The sequence below is a fragment of the Bombina bombina genome, chromosome 3 (genome assembly GCF_027579735.1).
Source record: "Bombina bombina isolate aBomBom1 chromosome 3, aBomBom1.pri, whole genome shotgun sequence".
In the NCBI taxonomy this organism is placed as follows: Eukaryota; Metazoa; Chordata; class Amphibia; order Anura; family Bombinatoridae; genus Bombina; species Bombina bombina.
In genome coordinates, this window is record NC_069501.1 from 347054575 (window position 1) to 347075712 (window position 21138).

Genomic DNA, 21138 nt, shown 5'->3' on the forward strand with positions numbered 1-21138 from the left:
CTCTGCTTCAGTGATAGGAGCATTAATGGTCTGTAGCGCTTCCTGGGAGATTTGAGGGATGTCTAACCCCAGCCAGAACAGCTCTTTTTGCGTCTCGTTCACTTCCTCCTTAGCATATAAATTGCTATAGTAATTAAAGAATGTATTGCTAATTTCCTGTTTATTCGTAGAAAGTTTCCCTCCTGTTCTAATAGCAAGGATTTGGTTTGATTTCTTCCTGAATTTGATCAGTCTAGCCAGGTGTTTGGCCGATACACCCTGGCAGCCCTGGAATGTGGCCCTATTTCTTAATTCTTCCTGCGCTCCAATTTTCTTTAAAAAGCATTCCCGTTCTACTCTTGCTATTTTGTATTTGTCCCAATTCTCCTTATTGGGTACTCTGAGATTTTAGCATAATTGTTTCTAAGTTGGTTTGAAAGCTGTGTTTCTCTCGCCCTATTTTTCCTGCTTCTTTTAACCATGTATGCTTTCACCTCCCCACGAATAACTGCCTTACCTGCCTCCCAGAATATCTCAGTTTTGTTATCATACTCTTTATTTTGAATGGAGTATTCTCTCCATTTTTGCTTTAGCCAATTTACAAAATTTGCATTTTTGTTCATATACTGCGGAAAGCGAAAAGTATTACCTGCTTTCTTGGGGGAAACACCCGACATAATCCTTAAGCCTACAATCGCATGGTCAGATAAGATTATCTCCGAAATCTGAGATTCAACTTGATTTCTCATAACCTGCTCATCTAATAGGAACATGTCAATTCGAGAAAAAATTTTATGGGCACCCGATTCGCATGTGAATTCCCGTGCATCTGGATGCTGAATACGCCATGCGTCATGTAATTTTAGTATACGTATAAAGCTTTGCAATTGCTGAGCTTCCCTAAGATTGGCCGCTCTCCTCCGGACTTTATATCTATCTAAGTCTGGGCACATTGTACTATTGAAGTCCCCTGCTACGATCAAATTCTGCCCGATTTAGGGGGTTAGGACCTGCTTCATCTTTTCCCAAAACTTTATATCCCAGTTATTTGGGGCATACAAATTACATAGTGTCCAAGTCTTATCATCTATATTTAATTGTAACACTATGTACCTCCCTTCTGGGTCTAGTTCTTGCTTAATTAATGAGTACGATAGATCTCTTCCCACCATGATCGCGACCCCTCTCTTACGTTTCTCACATGGTGTTGCGACAATTTCAGCTATCCAGTTTGTTTTTAACTTTCCTATCTCTGCTTTTTTCAGGTGCAATTCTTGTAAAAATATAATATCTGGCTTATGCTTCCTGACTTCTTTGAGAATATTTTTTCGCTTAATGGGTGATGTTATTCCGCCCACATTCCATGATATTAACTTTAATGAACTATTCATTTTTCCTGTTTTTAATCATTACAAACACAAAAACACAAACAAAAACACAAAAAAAAAGAAAAAAAAGAAAAAAAAAAAAAAAAAGAAAAGGGCCCTCTCCCCCATATCTCCCCCACCCTCCCTGTCCTTTTGGTGATATCTCCAATGCATTCTCTCTTTCCTAGAATAGCTAGTGAATTCTATGAATTACATTATACTTCGATATTATTTTCTCTGCAAAACTCTTTTGCTTCCTCAATTGTGTTGAGTGCTATGACCCCATCCATGCCCAATACTGTAATTTTCGCTGGGTATTTCATGGTTGCTTTCAACCCTGCCTTGATTAGGCCTGAGCAGAATGGTGCCATAGCACGCCTCTTTGTCGACGTTTCCAAAGAAAAGTCTTGAAATAAGAGAATCTGCTTAGTGTTTATTGTGAGTGTCTGGGCTTGTCTATACTTTTGCATAATTTTTACTTTGTCTTGAAAGTTTAGATATTTTATCATGACCATTCTTGGTCGCGCACTGCCATCTTTTGTCTGCCTTACTACACCAACCCTGTGTGCCCTTTCCACCTGAAAACTCCCTTCTACTACTTGTAGGCCTAATAGTTTGGGTAGTGTTTGAGCACTGAATAGTAAGAGGTCCTCAAATTCTCCTGATTCTGGGAGCCCTATTACACGTACATTACTCCGCCTGGACCTATCCTCAAGGTCCTCGATTTTAGCTTTTAATAACTTGATCTCATCTGAATGTGTATCTATAACTGCTTCTTGTGTGAAGTGTCTATCTTCTACATTTGAAATTCTGGATTCTATTTCAGTAAGTCTATTTGAAAATTGTTTTATTTCATTTGATAATTCTGAAATTTCACTCTTCACCATTTCAAATTGGGGCAGAATCAGTTCCGCCAGCTGATTCGTTGTTAATTGTTTCTCTACATTAAGATCAGGGCTCCTTAAAGTTACTTCTTGCATGTTTTCTTGTGAGGACTTTGGTTTCCTATCCCTCCTTGGATGCATAGCTGGAGATTTGTTTCTAGAATTTGTAATAAATTTCTCCATTGGGTCGACTAGTTAAAGCTATTCTTTGTTTAGTCCTCAGCTTGGCACCTAAATGTGTGTATTCGACTGCACTTGTGTCCTTATTTACTCTGACTCAGTTTATGAAAACTAAATGATTCAGCTACCCCCTTTTTGCAAAGTGCAAAATATTACTTAAACAGATAGCTTCTGTGTCTTTAACCCTGGCTGATGGTACTTGATTGTCTAGGGCAATTACTTATTTATTCTGTTTAGCCTTATATGCGGAGGCCTAACTTCAACCTTCTAGCCTTCTTCTAGCTCTATATCCGAAAAGATAGTTTAATACTTTATAATTTATAATTTTTGCGCAGAGCTATAGAGTCTATTCGCCTCTTATCTAGTCCTGGACAATTTTTTCACTTATTACTGGGTATAACACTTTGGTGAAATGTACCCCTGTTCACACCTATGCGCAGAATATAAAACAACACGTCTCAGATACCTTTTACAACATTACACAAGTATATACAAAACTAGGCAGCCCTTTAGCAATTCACTGCTGTTTGTAATAACTCGACACTTCAGCACCCTTGTATAGAAACAACCCACAATGTGAACATTTAACTTATCTGGTGAGCTCTATCAAGTTAGCAGTTATTGACACACTACGTGAAGACCCGGAATAGCACTTGATGTGCAGACCTAACTAGTCATACAAAACATGAACCCTCTTTCCAAGACAATTTTTCAATACAGCACATACTTAACAAATTAAGTTACTTATACAGTGATTAAGTGCTAAACCTTCTTTGTGGGCTTTTATGCAAACTTATAAGTTTTAAGTTTTCTACAGATCTAAGATACCCTGTAATGATTTAATTTTTCAGATGAATTAAATGGCAATGCCAACCTCTGTAATAACCCAGTCAATCTGCTATACACTATGTAGCTTGCCGTGCCTTGGGGTGTCACAGCTTGATTTGCTTCCCCCCCCCCCTTCGTTTTCACGTTTCAGCTATTGAGAGGCTCATACAGTACACGTTAATTTAAAGCATACCAGGTGATTAAATGCACACAAAAAAAAAGAAAAGGAAAACTTCTTTCTATATAAAATACACGCTAAAAAGAGACTGGATGTAACCTATGTAGCAGATTTAAACAGTTTGAGTGTTATTGCTTATATTTTTCAACTTCTATGTTGTTTCACATGACTCAGGAAATCAGCAGTCTTTAGACTACGCTATAAGTCCCAGTTGCAGACCAGTGACCGTTGTTCTCATATTCCGGCTCCACCTGATCTAGCTGTATTTTCAGCCACCCTTTGATAGTAATTTCCATGCAACTTAGTCCAAAAAGATCCACCTTCTGTGCCCCTCTCCTAAGGTTATGCCATTAACACCTCAAATAGACAATAAAGTACCGGGTCTCCCTCTGTGTATACTGAAGAAAGGAGGGACAGGAAAAATGGCAGAGACTACAAGCAACAGTTCACCATATACCTTTCTGTGCCTGCATGCTAACTAGCGTTCACTGCCTTTTTTTAAAGCACAGAGCATTTGGGCAGCCATGCTACCATTTTAAATTTAGTGGGCCATTAATAACTTCGATATGGCATCCTCGCTTATCTTGCCTCTTCAATTATAGTGCGCTCTTTTCTGGGGTGCGTAGCTTACTCTTACAATCAACAGCCCTCTATTGCACCACCGCTTCAACACCAACAAATTGACAGCACTTCAGCACTTTACTTTACTTACCCCCCTCTTTCTTCACGGTTTTGCAGATGAATAGCCTTTTCTCCCGCGGGGATCTCTGCCGCTCTCACAGCCCTGCTGCTGACTGCGCCGTACCATGACAAACACTTTGGCGCTCGGGCGTGATGTCAGACATGTTCACCGGCTTACGGAGGGGGGTAAGGAGACTCCGTTCTCTTCTGCTTTACCGGGTAAGTGGATTCTTATAGGCACAGCCTTCTCCTTGTATATGGCTCTCTCCGCCTGCACCACACTGCTACTATACTGAACTTGTAGATGCGTTGTCCCGGATGAGACACCTCTCGTCCTGGGCAGCGTCGTCCTCGTTCAGTATTCTGCTTGTGTTTTCTGGTCTTTGCTTGGGGCGGTGTGTAATCAATGAGAGGCTGCTGCTTATCCTGTTTTGCCCCCGGCTCCTTAGTCTCGGCTTGTTATAGTAGCTGGACCCAACCAGCCTGTTGGGAAAAAAAGGACTTCCTTTACCCACTGGGTCTCCTCAGGCTGGGTATTTGACTTTCTCCCCCGCAATAAGGCTCTGTAGATAGGGAGCAAAAAGTTTTTCCGCTCTACAAACAAGAGAGCTCGAGCGCACGCCACCTCCACCACGCTCCTCCCACAGGAAGTCCCCCGTGTGGTGTGTATCTACCTGTCACCAGCTATCTCCCAGTAGTGTATTCCTCATTCGGGGTTCATGTTAGTGTGTTAGGTGTAAACATAAATTTTGTTTCCCCATAGGAATCAATGGGGCTGCATTACGGAGCTTTACGCTGCTTTTTTTGCAGGTGTTAGGCTTTTTTTTCAGTCGGCTCTCCCCATTGATGTCTATGGGAAAATTGTGCACGAGCATGTACAACCAGCTCACCGCTGACTTAAGCAGTGCTGGTATTGGAGTGCGGTATGGAGCTCAATTTTGCTCTACGCTAACTTCTTGCCTTTTAACGCCGGGTTTATAAAAACCTGTAATACCAGCGCTGTAGGTAAGTGAGCGGTGACAATTACGTGCAAGTTAGTACTGCACCCCTCATAACGTAAAACTCGTAATCTAGCCGTAAAATAGCTACAATGTAACTATTAGTTATATTGTAGCTAGCTTAGGGTTTATTTTATAGGTAAGTATTTATTTTTAAATAGGAATAATTTAGGTAATAATAGTAATTTTTATTTAGATTTATTTTAATTATATTAAAGTTAGGGGGTGTTAGGGTTAGGTTTAGACTTAGGGTTATGATTAGGTTTAGGGGTTAATATATTTATTTAGTGCTAGTCATGTGGGAGGTCAGAGGTTAATAACTTTAGTATAGTGGCGGCGACATTGGGGGCAGCAGATTAAGGGTTAATAAATGTATGTAGGTGGCAGCGACATTGAGGGCGGCAGATTAGGGGTTAAAAAGTGTAGGTAGGTGGCAGCGACGTTGGGGGCAGCAGATTAGGGGTGTTTAGACTCAGGATTTATGTTAGAGTGTTAGGTGTAAACATAACTTTTGTTTCCCCATAGACATCAATGGGGCTGCGTTACGGAGCTTTACGCTCTGTTATTGCAGGTGTTAGGCTTTTTTTTAGCCGGCTCTCCCCATTGATGGTTATGGGGAAATCGTGCACGAGCACGTCAAACCAGCTCAAAGCAGTGCTGGTATTTGTGTGTGGTATGGAGCTCAATGCAGTCATATTGCCGGGTTTTTGCAAAACTGTAATAGCAGCGCTATTAAAGGTGAGCAGTGGAAATAACTTGCAAGTTATTACCAAGCCACTCATAGTGCAAAACTCGTAATCTGGCTGAGAGTGTTGTAGGTTATCTAATTTGAATCAGGATTAGTACTGTTAGTCTCTTTTTTACTATACATACAGTTGTATGCAAAAGTTTAGGCACCCCTGACAATTTCCATGATTTTCTTTTTTAAATAATTGGGTGTTTGGATCAACAATTTCATTATGATCTATCAAATAACTAAAGGACAAAGTAATAATATTTAAGTAGTTAAATGAGGTTTATTGGTTTAACAAAAAATGTGCAATATGCATAAAAATGAAATTAGACAGGTGCATAAAATTTGGGCACCCCAACAGAAATATTGCATCAATATTTAGTAGAGCCTCCTTTAGCAGAAATAACGGCCTCTAGATGCTTCCTATAGCCTGTAATGAGTGTCTGGATTCTGGATGAAGGTATTTTGGACCATTGCAAAACATCTCCAGTTCAGTTAGGTTAGATGGTTGCTGAGCACGGACAGCCCGCTTCAAATCATCCCACAGATTTTAAATGATATTCAGGTCTGGGGACTGAGATGGCCATTCCAGAACATTGTACTTGTTCCTCTGCATAAATGCCAGAGTAGATTTTGAGCAGTGTTTTGGGTCGTTGTCTTGTTGAAATATCCAGCCCCGGCGTAACTTCAACTTTGTGACTGATTCCTCAACATTACTCTCAAGTATCTGCTGATATTGAGTGGAATCCATGTGACCCTCAACTTTAACAAGATTCCAAGTATCGGCACTGTCCACACAGCCCCACAGCATGATGGAACATCCACCAAATTTTACTGTGGGTAGCAAGTGTTTGTCTTGGAACGCTGTGTTCTTTTGCCGCCATGCATAACACCCCTTTGTTATGACCAAATAACTCAATCTTTGTTTCATCAGTCCACAGCACCTTCTTCCAAAATGAAGCTGGCTTGTCCAAATGTGCGTCTGCATACCTCAAGTGACTCTGTTTGTGGTGTGTGTGCAGAAAAGGCTTCTTCCATATAACTCTCCCATACAGCTTCTCTTTGTGCAAAATGCACTGAATTGTTGAACGATGCACAGTGACCATCTGCAGCAAGATGATGAAGGTGGCATGAGGGCTGTTTTTGACCATTCTCACCATCCTTTGCCTTTACAATATTTTACTTGGCCTGCCACTTCTAGCCTTAACAAGAACTGTGCCTGTTGTCTTACATTTCCTCACTATGTTCCTCACAGTGGACACTGACAGCTTAAATCTCTGCGATAGCTTTTTGTAGTCTTCCCCTAAACCATAACGTTGAACAATCTTTGTTTTCAGGTCATTTGAGAGTTGTTTTGAGGACCCCATGTTGCCACTCTTCAGAGTAGAGTCAAAGAGAACAACAATTTGCAATTGGCCACCTTAAATACCTTTTCTCATGATTGGATGCACCTGTCGAAGTTCAAGGCTTAATGGGCTCACCAAACCAATTGTGTGTTCCAATTAATCAGTGCTAGGTAGTTACAGGTATTCAAATCAACAAAATGACAAGGGTGCCCAAATGTATGCACCTGTCTAATTTAATTTTGATGCATATTGCACATTTTCTGTTAATCCAATAAACCTCATTTCACTACTGAAATATTACTGTGTCCTTCAGTTATTTGATAAATCAAAATGACATTGCTGATCCAAATACCCAATTATTTATAAATAAAAATCATGGAAATTGTCAGGGGTGCGTAAACGTTTGCATACAACTGTATGTGTTATATATATATATATATATATATATATATATATATATATATATATATATATATATATATATATATATATATATATATATATATATATATATATATACACACATATACACACACTAGTCCTAAAGCCCGTATACATGGGCTATTTTTTGCATACAAAAAAATCTGCAGTAGCAATAACCAGCCGCTTAAAAGCTTTTGAGCTGGCCTATTTTTTGTTCAGTACCCTGGATAGGGCTTGCTAATTGGTGCCTGCATTGAGCCATCCAATCAGCAAGCGCAAACCAGGTTCTCAACCTAAAATGGGCCGGCTCCAAAGCTTTTATTCCTGCTTTTTCAAATAAATATAGCAAGAGAAAAATAAAAATTGATAATAGAAGCAAATTAGAAAGCTGCTTAAAATTGCATGCTCTATCTGAATCATGAAAGAAAATATTTGGGTTTAGTATCCCTTTAATTTACTCTTATTGTCAATTTTTCTTCATTCTCTTGCTATATTTATTGTATAAAGCAGGAATGTAAAGATTAGGTGCCAGACCATTTTTGGTTCAGAACCTGGGTTGTGCTTGCTGATTGGTTTGCTAAATGTAGCCATCAATAAGCAAGCACTATCCAGGGTGCTGAACCTAAAATGGGCTGACTTCTAGGCTTTATATTCCTGCATTTTAAATAAAGATAGCAAGAGAACAAAGAAAATTTGATAATAGGAGTAAAGAAGAAAGTTGCTTAAAATTGCATACTCTATCTGAATCATGAAAGAAAAAAAATTGGTTTAGGATCCCTTTAATTATTGCACTCCCGCAAATGGGCAAATTTGTCCATTTGTGGAAGCGCAATAATTTAGTGCTCCACTTGTAATCTAGTGCTCCAATTCATTAACCAGAGATCAAATAACTGCATAAAGCAGTTATAAGGGCTTAAAGTGAGGTGATGTGGGGTGTTAGAAAAAAAACGGCACTGAAAAGTGCCTTACATAGCTGTCTATGGGGACTGTGTTTATACTGTAATATATATATATATTTATTTATTTATTTTTTATTTATTTATTTTTTTGCATACCAAGAGAGAAGCGCTCTACCAGGAACGAACAGCAGCTCATTAGCTAGTTCTATGGCGATTTACCGCCCGGAAGCAGCCTTTTTTAGACCAGTGTGCTTTTCACAGAGGAAAACTTTCCTGAAGTATATCAGTCTTATCCTGCCAAGTAAGGTCATTCCAGCCCCGAAATACCAGGCAATTTTCCTCCGAACAAGGAACATGACATCCCCAGATCGTTTCGGCCTCCAGTGGGCCTCGTCAGTGAGGTGCAGCCACATTCCTCTAAGCATATTGGGCAAGGAGTCCACGTCTGGTTTCCACCATCACCCATAGGGAGACTTCCCAAGGGTCATATTAACTTGCATACGAAGAGAGAAGCGCTCTACCAGGAATGAACAACAGCTCATCAGCTAGTTCTATGGCAATTTACCACCCGGTAAAGAGGCCGAAACGATTGTCTGGGGTTGTCATGTTCCTTGTTCAGAGGAGAATTGCCTGGTATTTTGGGGCTGGACTGACCTTACTTGGCGGGATCAGACTGATATACTTCAGGAAAGTTTTCCTCTGTGAAAACCACACTGGTCTAAAAGAGGCTGCTTCCAGGTGGTAAATCGCCATAGAACTAGCTGATGAGCTGTTGTTCATTCCTGGTATAGTGCTTCTCTCTTCGTATGCAAATATATATATATATTTATTTATGTGTTAATATTATTATTATACTTTATTTATGAAGCGCCAACATATTCCGCAGCGCTGGCCATGGATACAATTCATTTAAATAAAACAATACAAGACTTGTAAGAGACAGGACAAAATTTACAAACACATACAGGAGGGATTGAGGGCCCTATTCCCGTGGGAACTTACAATCTTAATATGTGTATATACACACACACATATATATATATATATATATATATATATATATATATATATATATATATATATACACACATACAGTATCCCACAAAAGTGAGTACAACCCTCACATTTTTGTAAATATTTTATTATATCTTTTCATGTGACAACAGTGAAGAAATTACACTTTGCTACAATGTAAAGTAGTGAGTGTACAGCCTGTATAACAGCGTAAATTTGCTGTCCCCTCAAAATAACTCAACACACAGCCATTAATGTCTAAACCATTGGCAACAAAAGTGAGTACACCCCTAAGTGGAAATCTCCAAATTGGGCCCAAAGTGTCAATATTTTGTGTGGCCACCATTATTTTCCAGCACTGCCTTAAACCTCTTGGGCATGGAGTTCACCAGAGCTTCACAGGTTGCCACTGAAGTCCTCTTCCACTCCTCTAGGACAACATCACGGAGCTGGTGGATGTTAGAGACCTTGCGATCTCCCACCTTCCATTTGAGGATGCCCCACAGATGCTCAATAGGGTTTAGGATTTGATGCAGTCTGCACGTATGGTCTGAGCCCTGACAGTATGACCCTCCACCCCTTCAACCTCTGCAACAATGCTGGCAGCACTCATATTTCCCAAAGACAACCTCTGGATATGACACTGAGCATGTGCACTCAACTTCATTTGTCGACCATGGTAAGGCCTGTTCTGAGTGGAACCTGTCCTGTGAAACCGCTGTATGGTCTTGCCCACCATGCTGCAGCTCCATTTCAGGGTCTTGGCAATCTTCTTATAGCCTAGTCCATCTTTATGTAGAGCAACAATTCTTTTTTCAGATCCCCAGAGAGTTCTTTGCCATGAGGTGCCATGTTGAGCTTCCAGTAACCAGTATGAGAGAGTGTGAGAGCGATAACACCAAATTTAACACAACTGCTCCCCATTCACACCTGAGACCTTGTAACACTAACGAGTCACATGACACCGGGGAGGGAAAATGGCTAATTGGGCCCAATTTGGACATTTCCACTTAGGGGTGTACTCACTTTTGATGCCAATGGTTTAGACATTAATAGCTGTGTGCTGTGTTATTTTGAGGGAACAGCAAATTTACACTGTTATACAGGCTGTACGCACTGACTACTTTACAAAGTGTAATTTTTTCAGTGTTGTCACATGAAAAGATAACGCTGCACGACTTACCCCCTTTGCTGTGCTGGGTTCTGTGCTGTGTCTATCGGCATCAGAACGAGGCTCCCATTGGAGCCTATGGAAGCGCGCTCTCGTGAGTGCAAAGCTTCCATGTAATGTGAACGAGATTGCACTTTAATTGTAATACCAGCACACATTTGCGTGCAACGGTATTACCGAGTGGAGCGCACATATTCCGAAAGCGCAATTTTGCACTCCACTTGTAATCTAGCCCATTATATTTTGATCTTTAGAACTTGTTTTCATGACACATAAACACTTGTTACATTACTGGCTGGTAAATATTTTATTTTGTCAACTAGGAAAAGACTTAGAGGGGCAATGTGTGCCAGTACACAGTTCATAAAAAAATGTTAACCTTTATTTATTTTTAAAAAAAAATCTGTAGTGTAGCGGCCTCACCTCCAACCTCCAAGCGATGTTTTGTAGAACCTCCCTCTCCCAACACATTTTCTGTAGGTAGTAGAACCCTCCCACTCTCTCTCTACCTCCCTCTCACTGTGGAAATCTTTTTCTACAGTGTAGCAGTCCCGCCCGCTCCTGCCCCCTCCAACAATTAACCGTCCACCTGCCTCCCATACCACCAACATATTGCACCACCACAAACCAATGCAGAGAGGGACACAGAGTATAGCACAATCTCATCGCTGTAAGCGAGATTGCCGCAGAAAGAGCACAAGACAGCAGCGTTGTACAGGGTATGGCGATGGTCCTTAAAGTGCCATAAAACAGGTTGAGATCTGTGCATATCCTAAAAAGGCTAATTAATTAAAAAATAGTTTGCATTAAAAAAAAATGTTTAAAAATTCCTGGCAACATTTTAAAATAATTTTTAAAAATAAGCAAAAATACTTAGTCATCCTGTCTGGAGCAGTCTACTCCACCCCCCTTATTAGTGTTTAGAAATAGGCATTGTATTTTAACTGAGTTTGAAGCTTCTAGACATGCTCTAGCAGATAATCCCTATTTACTTTTGCATTCTACCAAAACAACAAGAGATATAGATACAGCCATAGAAGGAAATGTGTCGGGGGGAGTTAACTTAAATGAACGGGTTAATGGCAAGACACTGCAGTATAAATTCACAGGTAAAGTAATTAAAGTACATATTATATTTTGTCTCTATCCCTACTTGTTTTATGTCCCTTTAAGGGCTAAACAGCTAGTGCCGTGAGCAACTTTCCAATTTACTTCTATTATCAAATTTGCTTAGTTCTCTAGGTATCATTTGTTGAAAAGCATACTTAGGTAGGCTCAAGATCTGGGAACTAGCTGCTGATTAGTAGCTGCACATAAATGCCTCTTGTCATTCGCTAACCAATGTGCCAGTAGTGAATTGCTGCCACTTCAATAAAGGAAATCAAGAAAATAAAGCAAAAATGATAATAAAATTAAGCTGAAATGTTGTTTAAAATTGTATGCTCTATCTGAATTATAAAATAAATTTTTGGGGTTTCATGTCCCTTTAAGCAACTTTCTAATTTAATTCTATTATCAATTTTAATTTGTTCTCTTGCTATCTTTATTTGAAAAAGAAGGCATCTCAGCTAAGGAGCTAGCAAATGTTTGCTTCAGAACCATGGACAGCACTTGTTTATTGGTGCTGTCCAATCAGCAAGGACAACCCAGGTTGTTCACCAAAAATGGGCCGGCATCTAAACTTACATTCTTGCTTTTCAAATAAACATACCAAGAGAATGAAGAAAATTTGATAATAGGAGTAAATTAGAAAGTTGCTTAAAAATGAATGCTCTATTTGAATCACGAAAGAAAATTTTTGAGTTCAGTGTCCCTTTAAGCCTTGGCAAGTAATTTACATTTTTTACAATGTACAATAAAATTTGATCAGACATGGATATCTGATAACTTTGATCTTTGGTAAGGTGTTTATCTGAACACAAAATGTACAAATTATATATTGATAAGAAAATAAATATACTAATATACCTTATTCCTGCTGATCTTCGAACAACTAGGTAAGCATCAACAGCATAGCAAAATAGCCACCAGAAGCTTGCACTGTAAAAGAGCTGTATCCACATCTGTAGAAGGACAACACACAACGGTACAAGCATTAATGCAATGCCGAAACTGGATAACATTAGTTGTACTGCATTTGTGCCATGTTGTGTAATGCTGCTTTGTATTTGTGGTGCCCACAGGGCCGCCACTAGAAATTTTGGGGCCCCTGACTTAACCATTGATCAGGACCCCCCCCCCCCCCCTTTGACATGTACAATTTTTGACCAAGTGACTAAAATGTATATGCACTTTTTTCTAAAGTGTCTATTTAAACTTGGAAATGTTGTAAAGGTAGTAACATACAAACACACAGACACACTCATACACTGAAACACACACACACTCACACTTAAGGATTCACATATAGACACTCTAGCAGACACGTAAAGGAACACACAAACGCACTCAGACACAGACACTCAGCACTTGATTACATTGACCTGACAAGTAATGAGGTAGACTACAGTTCTGTAAAAAAAAGGAGATTTAGAAAACAAAATATGGAGTTCTGATTATCTCTTTGTAAAGGAAGATGCCAACTAAATGATGACAACAGCATGCAGTGGCTGAAAGGAAGGGCCCTGAACTGCCTAAACAATAATTTAAAGGTTAAATGGTGGATTGGTGACTTCCGTAAAGGTCTCAAAGTCTGTAGAAAGATGTGAATAATCAGTAGTAAGGTCAAAATGTACTAAAAAGGAACAGACAATGGACACACACACACACACACACACAAACTCAAACTTGCACATACACCCAAGGAAACACTGACAGAGACAGCCTCAGAAAATGCACAAAGACATACACACAAAGACATACACACACAGAGAGACAACCACATAAAACACAGAAAGACATACATACATACACCCTCACTGAGACATCCACAGAAAACACACAAAGACATACACACACCCTCACAGAGACATCCACAGAAAACACAGACATACATACACACACACCCTCACAGAGACATCCATAGAAAACAGACATATACACCCACCCTCACAGAGGCATCCAGAGAAAATACACAAAGGCAAAAATACACACACCCTCACAGAGACACCCATAGAAAAAGCTCAAAGACATATGCACACACCCTCACAGACATCCACAGAAAATGCACAAAGACATAGAGACCCACAGAAAAAAAATACATACACACTCATAGAGACATAAACCAAAGCACAAAGACATAAACACAGACACCCACAGAAACACTCACAGGAGGAAACATTTATGCACCTTGCATCCCCTAAATCAACAGTGTGTGACATGCATGATAAAAAAATTGCAGAAATTAAGAGATCACTTTTTAAAGAATCATATTTGTAAACGTGTAAACAAAAATAATTCTGTGAATTCAAAATTGTACATTAATGATCTGGGTAGATGGCTAGATGAAGAAAAGTACTTTTAAAAGGTTGACATGTGTTTGGTTTTTTTTCCCCATTTTCCCCAACCAAGAGCACAACTTCAAATATAGTGTACAAATGTTCCCATCTGTCAGCTGTACTTATGGATTTTGAAAATGCTGTACTCTATATGGTCTTAGTGGAACCATAAGCTGTGGTACTCATACCATTAGATCTGGTTAAATGCAGGATTTAGGCTTGTTGGTATGTAACAAAAGGGCACCTACCATTTGTGTATTGAGGAGGAAACATTTCTGCATGGTTTCAAATATAATAGAATTTCTACAGCATTGTCAAATAATCATAAATACACTGCTGCTAAAAAAATGTGTTTTTTTGGACCCCTGGTCCCACCCCATACAACTACTACCACACTGAAGTTACAATCCGAAATTGCACAATTTGCTAAGTAAGTCCTACCTCCTCTGCAAATGAAAGTGATCTGCCGTCTGACTCAGGCACACAATGTACAAACAAAGTGCCAAGTCTGTCTCACACTGTGCATAGTGGTTTAGTGCACACTCAGAAATCCTCTCAAATGCTAATACTTTACTCCTTGTAATAACATTTTCCATGCTCAGTTAGCACTCTGTTGTAGTACCCACTGGTGGCTGCCAAAAATTTTTTTTTTTTAGTTCTTTCCTCATGGGGCCCCCCTGGCCCACTGACAGGAGTCACCCCTGTCACCCCCTGATGGCGGCCCTGGGTGCCCACACATAACACTGAGGCACTCTATGTCAGAAAACACTGCAGCCATGTAGTGCATAACACAACGTATAACATTGTTAAAAGCATTCTTGCAAAAAAACATCATATAGTGCTCCAGACATCTGCATGCTCCTGAGCCTACCTAACTGCTTTTCAACAAAGCATACCAAGCAAACAAAATTAAAATGATAATTGGAATAAATTCGAAAGAATTTTTTTTTTTACAGTTTTAGAATCCTGAACAATTAAAGAAAAAAAATTGGGCTCTATAGAACAGTGTTTCTCAACTGCAGTCCTCAACTACCCCTAACAGTCCAGGTTTTTATTATAGCTAAATTAGAGCCCAGGTGAAATAATCAGCTGATGGGTGATAGCAGGTTAGTAACCATGCTTATTGATCAGCCAATTATTTCACCTAGTTCAGATATAATGAAAACCTGGACTGTTGGGGTATTTGAGGACCACGGTTGAGAAACACTGCCATAGAACAAGCAATTTTAAAATACTTTTCAGTCTACTTCTCTTCTCAAATTCTCCTCTTTCTTATGGTATCCTTTGTTGAAGGCATGCCTACATAGGCTCAAGGCAGCAGTGGCTACTATGAGCTAACTGATGATTGGTGGCTACCAGATGTATTCATTTTGATCCTAGTAGTGAATTGCTGCTCTTGAGCTGACTTTGCAGGGGTTAAAATATGCAACTGTATAATAGTAAAATGCTCTAACACATTTTTCTCTTTGCAGTTTGATGTCCCTTTAAAGTCAAACAGCACAATTAAAATTTGGTCCCAAAGCTCTTGATAACTTGATGAAACTTCTCAAAGTCAGAACTTTTTAAAATATATCTAGGTAGAGCCAACATAGACTAATTTGTTCCTCTAAGTCAAATAAACATAAATAAAATAAACGGGCAATGTCTGTCTTTGTCATTAAATGTAATAAACATAAATAATATATATTATTATTAGTTCTGGGAATTAATACGTACCGCACTTCCAACACAGAACGTAATAGGCCAGACGCTTGTTGAGTTAATTAGTGACATATTCCCAATGAATTTTGGAGATGCTAACCACACCGTTGATCTTATTATAATTCCTAGAGAAAAAAAAAAAAGATTAAAGTGAATCCCATAATAAATTAGAAGATCAAATGTTCTAGAAATCCATAAAGAAATAAATCACAAATTAATTAAATATAAAAAAAAAAATCCTAAAATCTAATTATCACTTCTTATGCACCTGCCTGTAATCATGAATAAACCCATCATGGAACCAAAGTTACACTGCACATGCGCAAACAGGTCAGTACTGGAATGTAGTGAAAGATATATTTCAACATGGCATCACCCATGACTAGAGGGAGGCAGGGAAAAATCTCAATACTATGCCTATAAAATATATTCAGTGTTTAATTAAAGTTGGATAAAAGTCCAAATTTAAACTCATTTTTTATCATGTGAAGTTCTCTTTCCATATTCATTGTTTCTAAATATTTGCTGCTCATTAAAGTTTTATTATAAGGTATCATTTACCATGGGCGTATAGCTTATGCTTAATTTAAAGGCATTTACACAATACATGTTGGACATATCTAGATCTAAATATAAAGTCACTGTAGTTTGTGTTTGGAGCTTTTGAATAACTTGTTAGCGTGTAATTCTACCATTTCTAATATAATTAAATCCTACATTGTTCAAGTGTTGCCAAAAAACATAAATGGATAATAAATTAGGTGATATAAATAAAGATTGCATATATACAGAGGTCTGTGTATATTCTTTTCTGAATACATACACACATACTATGAAGTCATACAACTAAATTTATGTAGAGTGATCATCATATTGAAGCTACCAATCGGTGTTCCTATTACTGTTAAAGTGATTGTCAATACTAGTGTTTGTGAAACGCTGGGATTGACCATTGGAACATATAAAGGGGACTTTCATTCATGAAGTATAAAATACTTCATACTGAAAGCTCCTTTATTTGTTTTAAGCCTTTGCCGCACTGAGGTGCCCAGGCAGCCCACGGCAGAATGCTGTTTTGCTGAGAGGTGACATTCTCAACTCTTAGCCAATAGCCCTGCGGGAACTCTGTCTTGGCGCCGGATTACCCACATGGCTATTTGCTAAGAGGTGGAACCATCACCTCTTAGCAAAACAGTGTTCTGCCGTGGGCTGCCTGAGCAGCTCAGTGGGGCAAACGCTTGAAACAAATAAAAGAGCTTTCAGTATGAAGTATTTTATACTTCATGAATGAAAGTCCCCTTTATTTGTTCCAATGGTCAATTCCAGCGTTTCACAAACTCTAGGATTGACAATCACTTTAATGCGAACGTTGGCACCAAGCGCATCCATGTGGTGCTGTTTTAGGCAGGTATAAAAATATGCTGTACGAATGCTTTCAAAAAGGTAAAAAAAAAAAGAAATAATAGTAATAGTTTATTTTTATTAATTAACAAAATGCAAATTGAGTAAACAGAAGACTAATCTAAATCAAATCAATATTTGGTGTGACCACCCTTTGTCTTTAAAGCAGCATCTATTCTTCTACCCTTGCACAAGGTTTTGAAGGCATACAGTCAGGTGCATAATTAAACAATTATACCAAACAGGTGCTAATGATTATCAATTTAATAATATGTCATAACTGTAGGTTAATATGTATATTGAAACACAGCCATTAAGAGAAAAGGCTAGACATGGGCACTTGTGCATTTAGTTAGTGAATGCAGATCTGGATTTGCATCGATCTTAGTGCGTTGCACTTTCACAAGAAATCCAGCTCTGAAAAGAGTCGAATGCCGTGAGTGGCCACCTTCTTCCGCATTGGATATTAACCAAATAAAATAATGCACATGTCTAGAAAAAGCTGTGTAGGAGGAATAAAATTGGGTGAGAAACAGGAAATTTAATATTTTACACATACAAACATTTACATGAACTGCATATCAGGCGCATTTCTGAAGATAGGCAAATGTAACTGTTTTTGCACTTACCAAGAGATTCTCATTTCATGAGCAAGATTTCTTATTTTAGGCACTTCACACAAATATGAATGTTAATGGCCACTAACGGTCAAGCCCCAAGGCTCGCCCGGAGCTGTGTTATACTTACCCGATGTCAGACTGTGCAGCATGCTGTTTTGCGATAAAAGTGAAGAGACTGTTGTGGTAAAAGACCAGTGGCCATGCTAAGTGAGTATCGGATTAGCGTGACGGCTCCCTGGATGTCTTCGTGCTTTCTGGATGCCATTACTGGAAGCGAGTGTATTATGTTTACTAAGTTACATTACTTACAGACTGCTTTAACTATATATATACACCCCATGACCCTGCAAAGCTCACAATACAAAATAAAAATAACACAAAACATAGTCTGGCAAAATCTTGCAAGTACACAGCTAGATTAACAGCAAAATAGAAGATTTAGTTACAGGATTTGGACAAAAGGTCCCTGGGTCACTAACCTACAGCCGCACAATGCATGCCTTCTACCAAACACACTGAGATACAAACAAGCCTTATACAGGTCCTTTGCAATTTCCCTAGACACATACAATACAAGGAAATGGACTGCACTCTCAAATCGGACTGGGTACACATCCCATGATCCTGCAAAGCTCATAACACTCACAGACAGCTGCACAGCTTTCAGGGACTAAAGCAGTTGACCCTAGCCAAGCCTGGATGCAAAGCTCATAGTCAAAATTACAGAACTAAATTCTTAATACAACACATAAAAAGTCTGGTACTCTCTTGCAAGTACAAAGCTAGATTAGAATCAAAATGGAAGAGTTAGTTACAGCAGTGCTTGATAAATTTGTCCAATATCTAGGAGCCAGCAGGAAAAATTAGGAGCCAGCAATTATTAGGCAGTCATGGAGAGTGAGTGAGTGAGTGAGTGAGTGAGTGAGTGAGTGAGAGAGAGAGAGAGAGAGAGAGAGAGAGAGAGAGAGAGAGAGAGAGAGAGAGAGAGAGAATATTTACTAACTTGTCTATATAGTCTTTTAATATATGTGATGGTATTTTTTATGTTACTTTTAAATGGTTAGTCAAATTCACTCCCAATCTACACTGAGGTTCAGCACACACTGTCCTAAGTATTAATATGTATTAATAAAGTTTTAGTACCTCTTGTGATATTTTAATTAATGTTTATTAAAACAGTTAAAAAACAAACTGCAGCAAATATCTCTGCTGAACATTATGGCTTTATAAGGGAGTATAATATTGGTCACACAGAGCTTGGAAATTCTTAATTCACTGACATAAATTTACATTACTGCTATCAAATACCATATCTATTATGGCTTCATAAGATAATATTAAATTTATCACAGAGAGCTTAAATAATTAAGTAGAAATGTTAAGTGGTATGAATGTGCAGTGTTGCTGCTATCTGGTACTATGTGTCTCACTGAGTGTAAAATAGCAGCCTATATTTGTTATTAAAGAATAAATAAATACATTTAAAAAAAAAAAAAAAAAAAAAAAAAATCGGCAGCATTCTTTGGCTGTCTGTCCAGAACACAATTGCAACAAATGTAGCCAAATGCTGTAACCTTCTCAAACAGTTCCTATCCCAATGCTTTATTTGTGCACAGTGCGGTATGAAACTCGGCTACTTTGGAAACAAACAGGACAGGCTGCAGTGCAGCGTTATTACACTACTACCAGTGGTAACCTCCTCCTGAGTCCTGCACAACGAGATGCTTTCTTCAAATAAAGCCACGGACTGACAGGGAGCCAGGGAAGGGTAAAAATATGCAAGGAGCCCTGAACGGAGAACTTGACTCTCACGTTGCGGTGCAACAACAAAGATCATATGGACATCCCACAGAACCGCAACCCCTCGACCCGTGCAGCATTCTGGGGCTTGTAGTTGAGTTTATTGCTGCATAGAAAGTAACTAGCCATGCCGGGCTAAATTTAGATGCGGCTCATAATGGTAAATAGCAGTAAGTGAGACAAGTGGCAGGACACTTTGGGGGATCAAAATATGGGTGCCAGGGGTTCATTTCAAGGTGCCAGGGGCTTATAGTAAAAATAACCCTTCCATTTTGCTTTTAATCTAGAGAGTGCCAGACTCTTTATGTGCTGTGTTAATAATTTTGCTTTGTAATTTTCCTATTTTTACAACTTATTATAGATCACACTCCCTGCACCCTTTGTTGTTATAATTATGACTCAGATAATCTCCATCACATTCTGTGAGATTATCTTTTATTTAATGCAGCAAGAAGTTACTTAAATGGACAGGAAACCCCTACATTTTCTTTCAAGATTTGTATAGAACATACAATTTTAAATTACTTTTCAATTTACTTCTGTTATCACAATTGCTTTATTCTCTTGTTATCCTTTGCTGAAGGAAGAGCATCGCATTACTGGCAGCTAGATGAACACATCTAGTTAGCCAATCACATGAGAAAAATGTGTGCAGGCACCAATCAGCAACTAGTGTAGGATATGTGCATTCTCTTTTTCAACAAGGGATATAAATAGAACAAAGCACATTTGAAGGCAGAAGACAAATTAAAATGACATGCTCTATCTGAATCATGCAAGTTTAATTTTGACTTTCCTACCTCTTATAAGGGACAGAGTTTTGTAAAAATGTTCTAATCTGTTCTCAACATTACGTTTAACTTAAAGTGATTGTAAATTTTAACGAATGAAAGGCCAGTATTACATTATACTCTTAAAAACAGGCTGAATGCCAAAGGGGGCACAACGATTGGAGGAAGCTGGATTCGTCATCCATATGCTAAAGAAACCAGCAGATACGGGCGGAGGATCGGCGCTTTGTTTACCATAACGCAAAGGTAAGTATTTTAAAAAATAAGCATCATTGTAAACTTTAATTAAAGTGCCCCTGTTTTGAAAAGTATTATTTAAAACTGGCCTTTAATTTGTTAAAGTTAACAATCACTTTACGTGTATTACATTGTTTACAAATAGCTCCTTTACCTTTATTTATTTATTAACATTTTCCTGTTGAAAGCTCACCTATACCATAAATTTCAGTACTACAGTAATAGCTACAGAAAAGCTATATAAACATGTTAAATAATCATCCTCCCAGTGGGGGTGGGAGATCCCAGGGTGTTCCAATCCCGGCTTTAGATACAATGAATTAGCTGCTTGTCTGAGTACATGACATACAAGAGTGCTTTTCTTTCTGACCTCAGTGGGAAGCAATATGCGTCAAAGCATTGTCATCCTGAGGCAAAGTTCTATGATTTGAGTATTACTGTAGATTTTTGATTACCTTGAGAGTAGTAGA

General features: G+C 38.7%; 1 protein-coding gene across 3 annotated transcripts in view; it reads right to left on the reverse strand.

The window, feature by feature from the left end:
• Positions 1 to 21138, reverse strand: part of GPR143 (G protein-coupled receptor 143) — a 111760-nt gene that overhangs the window by 82568 nt on the left and 8054 nt on the right. For 2 of the 3 annotated variants that reach the window (XM_053706455.1, XM_053706456.1), the window contains exons 2-3: positions 15835 to 15944; positions 12650 to 12744 (exon numbers count right to left, since the gene is read on the reverse strand). In XM_053706455.1, coding sequence (XP_053562430.1) covers positions 12650 to 12744; positions 15835 to 15944 — 205 coding nt within the window. Of the gene's footprint in view, positions 1 to 12649; positions 12745 to 15834; positions 15945 to 17967; positions 18239 to 21138 lie in introns of those variants that run through there. The other variant, XM_053706457.1, reaches the window with a different exon arrangement.